General features: G+C 50.8%; 3 protein-coding genes across 5 annotated transcripts in view; 2 read left to right on the forward strand and 1 right to left on the reverse strand.

Moving 5' to 3' along the window:
• The window catches only part of rpp30 (ribonuclease P/MRP 30 subunit), a 6,205-nt gene extending 5,082 nt beyond the window's left edge, over window positions 1-1,123 (reverse strand). Inside the window, exon 1 of the mRNA XM_026177996.1 lies at window positions 966-1,123. Within this exon, the coding sequence (XP_026033781.1) occupies window positions 966-1,047 (82 nt within the window). The 5' untranslated portion in view covers window positions 1,048-1,123. The remainder of the gene's footprint in view (window positions 1-965) is intronic.
• Window positions 1,124-2,887: 1,764 nt separating this feature from the next.
• On the forward strand, window positions 2,888-6,656 carry nudt13 (nudix (nucleoside diphosphate linked moiety X)-type motif 13). 3 transcript variants are annotated; one of them, XM_026177732.1, is made up of 9 exons: window positions 2,888-3,188; window positions 4,452-4,561; window positions 4,639-4,781; window positions 4,865-4,972; window positions 5,058-5,164; window positions 5,310-5,435; window positions 5,498-5,609; window positions 5,717-5,871; window positions 5,986-6,656. In XM_026177732.1, the coding sequence occupies exons 2-9, from the start codon at window positions 4,479-4,481 to the stop codon at window positions 6,178-6,180; spliced, it is 1,029 nt and encodes a 342-aa protein (XP_026033517.1). In that variant the 5' UTR covers window positions 2,888-3,188; window positions 4,452-4,478; the 3' UTR covers window positions 6,181-6,656. The 3 variants fall into 3 exon arrangements, with proteins under 3 accessions (XP_026033517.1, XP_026033518.1, XP_026033519.1); XM_026177733.1 differs by lacking the exon at window positions 2,888-3,188 and adding an exon at window positions 3,198-3,367; XM_026177734.1 differs by lacking the exon at window positions 2,888-3,188 and having other exon boundaries at window positions 3,374-4,561.
• A 353-nt stretch (window positions 6,657-7,009) lies between these two features.
• Window positions 7,010-9,581, forward strand: LOC113027907 (zinc finger protein OZF). Its single transcript, XM_026177731.1, has 5 exons — window positions 7,010-7,502; window positions 7,786-7,945; window positions 8,023-8,081; window positions 8,157-8,253; window positions 8,326-9,581. The coding sequence occupies exons 1-5, from the start codon at window positions 7,353-7,355 to the stop codon at window positions 9,348-9,350; spliced, it is 1,491 nt and encodes a 496-aa protein (XP_026033516.1). The 5' UTR covers window positions 7,010-7,352; the 3' UTR covers window positions 9,351-9,581.
• The last annotated feature ends 502 nt before the right edge of the window (window positions 9,582-10,083 follow it).

Consider the following 10,083-nt stretch of genomic DNA (forward strand, 5'->3'; position numbering starts at 1 on the left):
GTCACACAGAATCATCTGCAGCTCAACGTGGCAAAGACCAAAGAACCGATTGTGGACTTTAGGAGGACCAGGAAACCTGTGACCCCTGTTTCAATCCAGCGTGAGGACGTTGTGGAGGACTAGAAATACCTCAGAGTGCACATAGATAATAAACTGGACTGGGCTACAAACAGCACTGCCCTCTACAGGCAGGGCCAGAGTCGTCTCTGAGGTCCTTCAACATCTGCCAGACAACGCTCAGGATTTTCTACGAGTCTGTTGTGGTCAGTGCATCCTCTGTGCTGTTGCACACTGGGCCAGCAGGTTGAGGGGTTGCAGAAGCCGACAGACTCAATAAACTGATCACAAGGCCAATAATGTTGTGGGGAGGGAACTGGTCTCCCTCAGGGTGGTGTCTGAGAGGTGGATGTTGTACAAAATAAAGACAATACTGGACAATACCTCCCACCCACTCCATGACATGCTGGCCAATCACAGGAGCACGCTCAGTGAGAGACAGATTATCCATAACGCACCTGCATCTAACACACTGTGATAGTTACAGCCTCACTATCAGAGGAACGAAGTCCGCAGGACAAGAGTTGCTCGATGTTAACACTTATACATTTACTGTGTGTAACTGATTATGGAGCTGTTTGTTCTAAGCTGTATTATGTTACTTAGTTCAGTGTGTTACGGCTCTGACTCGGAACAACTGCGACCATATAATTAAAATCATCAGTCTCTCGGGAATAGAGGGTACAGACTTTAGTTTACATTTCTGCAAACCGCGGAGAAACCTTAAATTGACTGTTTTTGAATGGAGTCTGATGGAAAACTTCTTGCCTGCCCTTTTCCACCAGACTCCATTCAAAAAACAGTCATTTTTAAAAGCCGCTGGTCCCGGAGACAGGAGCGTTACGTTCCCGCGGCTGAGCAGCGGCAGGCCGGCGAACAGAGCGTTGTCTGCGGCCGCGGACACTCACGGTGAGCCGCCGTCTCCACGACGCTGCGCAGGTCGCTCCTGTCCGGGAGAAACGACACGTTCAGGTCCATAAACACAGCCATGATGCCTCCGTCCGCCGTTCCACCACGTGTGCGCAGCCGCAAAGGCTGCTGGGAACAGCAGTCCTCACGTCACAGCCGGAAGTAGCATTAAAGTCGTTTTTACCGCACTGATAGTGATGGGAATTCAAGATCTTTTTAGAGAACTGGGTCTTTCGGCTCCCAATGGGCTCTTTGGGTTGTTTTGTTGCTTTAATTAATTTATTATCATCAACAATATAAAAATATGCACAAAAGGAATTACTAATGTTAAAAAAACGTGGTTTTATTTATTTATGTTTATATATAAATATATAGGGTGGCCCCTGGAGACAAAGCAGAGGGAGAAAGAGAGCCAAGGACAACAACAAGAGACAACATCGTCACATTAGAAAGGTATAGTAATCATCCACAATTATTTTCAGTTGCAGATGATAAAGGATTCAGAAAGTTTATTCATGCAGTGAATAAAGGACTGAATAAATAAAAGTATATTTACGGTGGCCCCTAGAGACAAAGCACGTACAAGCTCCAAAACACATTTCTAGCGTTAACTGAACTTCCGAAACAGAGCTACCTAGATCACTTAAATTACACAATTGAAAGCATATGTGTATTGTTTGGGTATGTAATAATAATTAAAAATAATAATAATAATAATTTTTTAAAAAATGTTCATTTACCTGTTACTTCACACCAAATCCGGTCGTTGGTACTTGCTGGCTTGTGTAGCCAGTAGGTAACAAAAGCTCAACACTGCCCCCTAGCATCCTGGAGCACGTCTGTTGTGATTTTACATGTTTTGGAGTTTGTACGTGTTTTGTCTGTAGGGGCCACCGTAAATATACTTTCATTTATTCACTCCACATAAAATGTAATAAATAAATCATATAATACAAAAACCAAATATGTACATTTCAACTTTTAACTATTTAAATTTTCAGCTTTTCCTTTTAAACAAATTTAAAGTGAAACAACACAAAACACTGCAAACCACAACACGATTAAATATAAATTAAAATAAGAAAACAAAAAGAAGATGCATATTCTCTGTCATACAGGCCTGGGATTATTTTTTGGGAGAGTGTTTTCCTGCTTGGAATTGCATACATAGGATTCACTGCATGGATAAACTTTCTGAATCCTTTATCATCTCCAACTGAAAATAGTTGTGGATGATTACTATACCTTTCTAATGTGACCTTGTTGTCCCTGGCTCGCTCTCTCTCTCTCTCTCGCTCTGTTCCTGTGCTACTGCGAGTGTAACTATCGCCCCTCCCCCCTCTGCTCAGCGCAAAGCACAAGGCTCGCGTGCAGAGTGAAGCGGAAAAAAGTGAGAGAGTGTGTGTGGGGGGGAGAGAGAGAGAGAGAACCCCCCCCCCCCCACGGCTCGCGATAAGGAGCCAGTCGCGTCGGTCACTTCAAAGAGTCGGCTCTAAGAGCCGTTTCGCTCGCGACCGGCACATCACTATTGTCTGAAGTGAAAATTGAATATGAAACCTTTATTTATTCAAACTGTGAAAGACTGGAAATAAAGTTTAAACAGACAGTTACTGATGGATGTTCAGCCCTGTCAGAGCCACGCTTGTCCACAGTAACCACACTGGCCCCAGTACAATAATAACATTCAAATAATGACGCAGCAAACAGTGACATCATATCCCAATTATGTTCATTATATCACATTAATGTTTTCTATCGTCTAATTAATATAATATTATACTTTACACACAGTTTTATTTTTAAATACATTTACATTTTAGTTATATCATAACTGATCATAAGCGATGAATTACATGCATGAATCATAATATAATTATAATTCCTGTAAGTGCGGTGTTTTTCCTGCAGGGGGCGGTAGTTTGCTTGCTGTTATTGTCGTCAGCAACATGAAAATATGAGCAGAAGAAGAAGCTGTAGCGTCAGCAGCTCCACGCGAAAGAAAGAGACTCACACCAGACTCCGTTCAAAAAGTGGCCGATTTAAGGTCAGAGCTGCAGCTTTAATACAAGAACTGTGTGTGTAACTGCAGACGGTTACTGCAGGTTTCAAGGTGGAGGCTCCCACTGCTGTGGGTGGAGTTAAAGGGCAGATCACGTGGTGATTGGCTCCAGCAGAGTCCAGGCCGTGATCAGCAGCTTTTACAGCAGCTGGTTGGTTATTGGGTGAGTGGGTCTAACCTTTGATCTTGTTATTCTGAATAACACAGTACATTTGTTTCCAAGGCAACTGACATTAAAACAAAATGCTCCTCTCCTTCCTGCACTGCATGCTGGGAGTGTGAGTGAGTTTGTTTGGGCTGTATTTCAGAAGTTTACACCCTGTGGTTGTTCATTGGTTAAAGGTAAGATAAGTTTATTTCACTGGGTTGTGTAGAATGAGGAGTTTGAGTTAACAGTTCACTGTTGAGCTGGACACAGACCAGAACATGGCAGAGAACGAATTAACCCAGGAATTAAAATATACTCATGAGTCAAAGTGACGAGTGTCACTGTAACAGCAGTGATAAGGTCAGCAACATCACCTGTGGGCTTCATCATCGGACCATCGTGCAGCAGTAGCACCGCAGCGGTGCTCGCATTAACAGTTCAGTGTTCATGATGAGATTCTGTTAAGCTTTTAGTCTTTTTTGGAGCCAGTGGGTGTCGAGGAAAATCCCTTGAAGTCGTTAACTCAGTGGGAAATCAGGAAAACTTGAATGAGAATCTTTTGTCTCTATATCAGCTACAGGAGGGAACAGTGGACTCTGGGAAATTTGTTTTTCCAGGAAACTGTTTTTCCTGCTCCTCCACCACTGCAACAAAGCTTTGTTACTCGGTCCTCTGCAGTCCAGGTGGTGCGGTGCTTTTAGCAGCAGGTTCTCCGAGAGGCAGCTGGAGGTTCGTGTGCAAGCCTCCGCTGCAGAAACGTAGTGGCTCTGCAGTGGGGGGTGTGGTCCATGGGTCCACCCTGCTACATTAGTGGGGTGGATGTCCCAGCTACATCACTCCAGCAGCGGCGCTGAGAGTGCTCATATTCCCCTCCCAAATACAGCAGCACAGCAGCCTTTCCAGCTTTCTCATTGGTCAGGCAAAGATGGGATTCATGCTAACTAGGAGAAAGAAAACGAGGTCCACAGATGTTGACCTCCAGGGTCTGACTGCTTATGAAACGGCGGCACATCCACATGTTTCTGTGAAGACTGAACTCTGATGCTGTGCGTCTGTGAACACGTGCAGTAATATTTTCCCCTCTTTCTTTGTGTAACTGTTGACAAAGAGTTGTTTCAAAAGTCAAAGGTCAGAGGTCAAAGGTCTCCTCCTCTCTGAGGTCGTCAGTCACAGGTCCACACTGTCGGACTCTCTGGTGTCAGACCACAGACGCCGTACCTGAGCGTTTGTCCTTCAGAGAATCAGGTGTGGAGGTCATCTGCTGTCACCTGTCTGCAGGTAGGAGACCCCGCCCACATCAGAGCCATGCTGAGACCTCTGAGGCTCCTCCTCTCAGGCCTGAAAACGCAGCCGAGCCGCTGCTGCTCCAGCTTCGTGTCCAGGATGAGGTAACTCGTTATTTTGCTCGATTACTGATCGATCAGTCGGTCGATCGATGGGCTGATCAGCTGATCTGTCCTTTCAGGTATGTGAACAGGCTGAAGGAGGACGACGAGGCGTGCGCGGCGGCGCTGAAGGATGGCTCCATCTTCCTCTTCCACCGCTTGTCTCCTCTGCTGCGACGCCCCGACGCCAGAACCTTCAGCCCAGCAGCTTTCACCTGCTCAGGTACAGAACCGAGACCGAGCGAGCAGCGCTGAGGACCTGACAGTCCGGTGACATTCCTGCTGAGACGCTTTTTCGTGTTCCAGATGTGCAGTTGGTCCTACAGAGGCTCGGTTCAGACGGGTCGCAGCTGAAGGAGGCAGTTCTGATTGGCTGTTCTGAGCAGAACCAGGCTCAGTTCTGTCTGGATGTCGGTGAGAACGATTGAAATCCAGATCCCTGCATTGTGAGCTCGCCAGCGCCATGTTCCTGACTCTGGAGGTTCTGGTCTCTGTTCAGGAGAACTGGACCAGGCGGCGGTGGAGGAAGCCTCTCAGGGGACCTTCATCGATCTGAGGAAGGCCTTCTTTCTGCTGCCCGCAGCTGAGGCGCCTCTAGTGTCCAAGGTGAGTGACTGCAGCTGACCTCTGATACCCACCTGTTCGGTTCTGGTACCAAATCAGGAACGTTTCAGCACCGTCCCACCAAACCGATACTGATACCGCCCCAGTAAAAGAGTCACACAGTAGTCTGTGTGTCCTGACCCTGCAGGGTCAGGCGCTGCTGCGTTGGCATCAGACCAGCAGGTTCTGCGGCGCTTCGGGCCAGCCGACTCAACGAAACCGAGCAGGCAGCCAGAGGTTCTGCAGCAGCAGCTCCACCGTCTACTACCCGAAGGTAACGTCCTCGGTGCAGAACTGAACCAGAACCGAGCCGGGTCTGACTGTTTGTGTCTACAGATGTCTGCGGTGGCGGTCGCTCTGGTGTCTGATGGGAGTCGGTGTCTGCTGGGCCGCCAGCCATCCTTCCCACGTGGACTCTACAGCGCTCTGGCCGGCTTCTGTGACATGGGTCAGACTCACCCGTGTGTGTGTGTGTGTGTGTGTAGAACTCACCCGTGTGTGTGTGTTTGTGTGTGTGTAGAACTCACCTGTGTGTGTGCGTGTGTGTGGTCCCAGGTGAGACTCTGGAGGAGGCACTCTGCAGGGAGGTGGCGGAGGAGGTGGGTCTGGAGATCCAGAGCATCTCCTACAGCTCCTCGCAGCACTGGCCGTTCCCGCACAGCTCCTTCATGCTGGGCTGCCACGCCTTGGTTAGCCCCACCCACACTCAGGTGAGCTCACAGGTGATTATTGAGGTTGTGTAATCAGGACGAGGAGAAGCGAGCTCGGAGCTCCTCGTACTCAATGATGTAGTGTCATGTGACCTGCTCTCGTTTCATGTGCAGCTGAGCGTGGACAACTCAGAGCTGGAAGATGCTCGCTGGTTCACCATGGACGAAATCACCCGCGCCCTCCAGGTGAAAGCTCCGCCCAGGAGAGGCGACCCCCCCATCATCTGGCTTCCTCCGAAACACGCCCTCGCCAACCGCCTCATCAGGGAGTGGGTGGAGCAGCAGCGGCAGAGTGAGGGCGGAGAGTGATGGAGGCGGAGTTCCAGTCGGAGTCATCAGATCACACCTGAAACACGGATGTTTCACCTCCGCTCCTGAGATCTCACAGTTCAGAAGTCCATTCAGATTCTCTGATTTTAGCCTCCTTCACAGATCTAACCTGTGACCTTATTGAAAGAAACTTTTAATGTGAAAAACATTCAGTCAGTCATGACAGGAAGCAGCTCGTGGACTCTGACCTGCTGATGTTTCCTCCAAACTGGTTTTAATTTTCAATAAAAATCCCAGAATGGAAAAAAGCTAGTGCTCGGTTTCTTTTGTCTGAGAAAGAATCAGCAAACACCAGCGTTCACTCATCAAACGTCCGATTTAACAAACGAGCTGTCCGAGGGGCATTCGAGGCCGCGGTGGCTCACCTGTCCAGGTTTACCTGAGGGCTCGCAGGACAGACATGAACTCGGGTGGAAGAGAAACATTTTCACTGCCCTGCTTCTGCTCAGCTTTTATTTTGGTATTTCCTGTGAAACACTGGAGGGGCGTGATTGATCACTCTTCTTCTGTGGTATCTGTCCTCCGGGCTCACTCAGGATAAAGCAGTTTGTGATGACAGGTTTGCTCTGCTCGTCCTCAGAGTGTGAGGAAGCTCCCAGGATAAATGAGTCAGTCTGGTTTGTGAGATTCGTATCAGGACGATAAATAAATGAGACCGACCGCCCTGCGTGCAGCTTTGACCCAGAGTGGCAGCACTGCTGAGAGCTAAACATGGTCTTCTCTGTACACCAAAGATTTCTGTTTATCCATCATGTTTCTGATTGGATGGCTGTAAATGGAAATAGAGCAAAACGTTTTTTATTGAAAGTGTTTATTTGTTTGATTTTTAGATGAAAAAATAAATATTTAGCTACTCGTTGGAGGCACAAACCGTAACGTGTAACCTGATCCAGCCCAGAAACAGGCGGAACGACAGTCAGACATCCGTGAGCGCTGTCCGGATCACAGTTAGAAACGGAAGCTGCTTCCTGTTTGAACCGGAAGCCAGAGCAGCTCTTGGTGCAACCCCCCGTGTAGTTCGGGTCTGTGGGTCGGATCAGACTGGACTCTCGGTTCTTTCCTCCGGGCCCTCTGTCCTCTGAGTAACCGCTGAGAGCGGCCCGAGGTCCCGCTGATGGTCGGCAGGGCTCCGCGGCCTGTCAGCCCGCAGGATGAGCTTCTCCGCCGGCCTGCACACACAGCTGGCCGCCGTCATGGAGTCCCTCGTCCACGCTGCAGTGGCGGAGCTGAAGAAGCTGGTGGAGGCCGGAGAGGAGCCTACTGTGCTGGCCAGAGAGAGGACGGAGAGCCGCGAGAGGATGGTGAGGAGCGAGGACTGCCTGGTCGTTTGTTTTAATCAATTTTAAATTCTGCTTTTTATTTGTTTTTGTTTCTAATGTCTCTGTAAAGCACTTTGAATCACCTTGTTGTTGAATTGTGCTCTACAAATAAACTTGCCTTGGTGTGGCGGTGTAACTGGTTGCCCAGTGTAGCTGGTGTGATGGTGAAACTGGTGGCCCAGACTAACTGGTGTGGTGGTGTGACTGGTGGCCCAGACTGTAGCTGGTGGTGGTTGTATAGTTTTGACCGTTGTCATGGTGTCAGGTGCTGTTCGCCTCCATCATGGAGACTCTGGGGAACGAGGCTCTGGGGAAGATCCTCAACCTGCTGGATGAAGTCGGGCTGACGGCGGAGCCGCCGTCGGGCCGCGGCGCCCGGCGACTGCAGACGAGCGTACTCAACGTGCTCAGCAACGCCCATATAGGTAAGTATTGGCCCCGCCCAAAGACTCCACCCCCGAGCCTCAGTGACATCACCCTCACTGTGTTATGTTTGTGGCAGAGCTCGAGCACTCGTATGGACTCCGGCAGCAGGGCGGTGACTCAGCCACGCCCCCTAAGGTAAGCCTGCTGCTCTGGCTCACCTGTGCTGCGTTCACTGACCGTGACTGAGTGTATGTATATGTGTCCCTGCAGACCAGTTCGAAGGAGGAGGAGCAGGAGACGCCGCTGGTGCTGGCGGTCACCATTAAGGACGAGCACGGGAACATCAACCTGGGCGCAATCGCAGAGAGTGAGTGCTCGACCGCGGCAGGAAGTATGCCCGCATGTGTGATGGTCTGATCAGCTGTGCTTATTCTCTCAGGAGCCGAGGTGGAGGCGGCCCCACCGGACGAGTCGGAGCGGCTGTTGTCCCCATCGACGGTGACGAGCCCGGCGGGCTTCGTGCTGGAGAGCGTCACCTGGAAGTACTTCACATGCACGGCGTGCGGGAAGTCCTTCTCATCTCAAAGCAACCTCAATACGCACCTGCGCGTGCACACGGGAGAAAAGCCATTTTTGTGCAGCGTGTGCGGCCGCGCCTTCCGCCAGCGGCAGGGCATGCAGAGCCACATGCGCACGCACACGGGCGAGCGGCCCTTCGAGTGCCCGCAGTGCGGCAAACGCTTCTCCAAGCAGGGCCAACTGAAAGCGCACGCCGTCGTGCACACGGGCGAGAAGCCGCACGCCTGCGACCAGTGCGGCCGCCGCTTCAATCTGCCGCAGAACCTGCAGCGCCACAAGCGGACGCACGCAGGCGCCAAGATCTTCGTGTGCAAGGCATGCGGGAAGGGATTCACGCGCGCCGTCACGCTGCGCACGCACCAGCTGATCCATAGCGGCCAGAAGCCGTTCAGGTGTGAGCAGTGCCACAAAGCTTTCCGGCACGCCGTCAACCTCAGGAACCACCAGCGCACACACAGCGGCGCCCGCCCCTTCGCCTGCGACCTCTGCGGGAAAAGCTTCCGGCAGGCGGTGAACCTCAAGATCCACCGCCGCACGCACACGGGCGAGCGGCCCTTCTGCTGCCGCCAGTGCGGGAAGACGTTCAGCCAGCAGAGCAGCCTGATCTCGCACGGGCGCACGCACTCCGGCGAGAAGCCGTTTGCGTGCGGTGCCTGCGACAAGAAGTTCAACAACAGCAACAGCCTGAAGCTGCACACACGCGTGCACACGGGCGAGAAGCCGTATGCCTGCGACGTCTGCGGCAAGAGCTTCAGCCAGGGCAGCCACCTGCGCACGCACAAGCGCCACCTGCACGCCGGTGGGAAGCAGTACATCTGCGACCGCTGCGGCAAACGCTACGCCGACCAGCGCAACCTGAAGCTGCACAAGTGCGGCTACGCCTGAAGGGCCCGGAGGGCTTGAGTGTGCAGGGGGCGGGGCCTCTGATTTGGCAAACAGACTCTGTCCACCTGCTGCCTTAATGGGACGGAGCGCCGCTTCGGCTTACGCATGACGTCATCACTGAGGTCACTGTGAACACTGATAATACTCAGATGTGAACTTTAATTTGAAAAGGTTTTGATGACATGAAGTGACCTTTCAAAATAAAAGAAAACGTTTATTTTTGTTCTGAAATGTTTGTTTATCATTTTTATAAAGTGACGTAAGAAGACAAACATCCTGCAGGACGGATCCATGAATAATAATAATAATAATAATAATAATCAAAAAGTGTTGGTGATCAATCTGAGGAGCACGAGGTGAGCGACTGCAGCTTCCTGTTTCATCAGCAGGTGCAGCACACCTGTCAGCACATTTCTGAGGCCCATCCAGAATAAAGTATAAAAAGTTAATGAGAAAAATAAATGGTAATACTTTAAAAGGTGGGGGCATGGTCACAGAAGGTGGTTTGGGTGTGATGTCAGCGAGCGCCGCACAGAACGCCGCCGTCCTGTGAATCGCAGGTGATCAGGCTGTTCCCTCACACCAGCACGCCTTCAAACACTCAAACTTTATTAGCACAGCAGCTGTTTCACACATCCACAGCTCCCTGATCCACCAAGTGTGTGTCTGATGTCAGGTTAGCCCTCCTTTATAAAGTCAGCTGTTGGTACAATAATCAATGTGACTGGTCAGC

The sequence above is a fragment of the Astatotilapia calliptera genome, chromosome 8, assembly GCF_900246225.1.
Source record: "Astatotilapia calliptera chromosome 8, fAstCal1.2, whole genome shotgun sequence".
Classification (NCBI taxonomy): Eukaryota; Metazoa; Chordata; class Actinopteri; order Cichliformes; family Cichlidae; genus Astatotilapia; species Astatotilapia calliptera.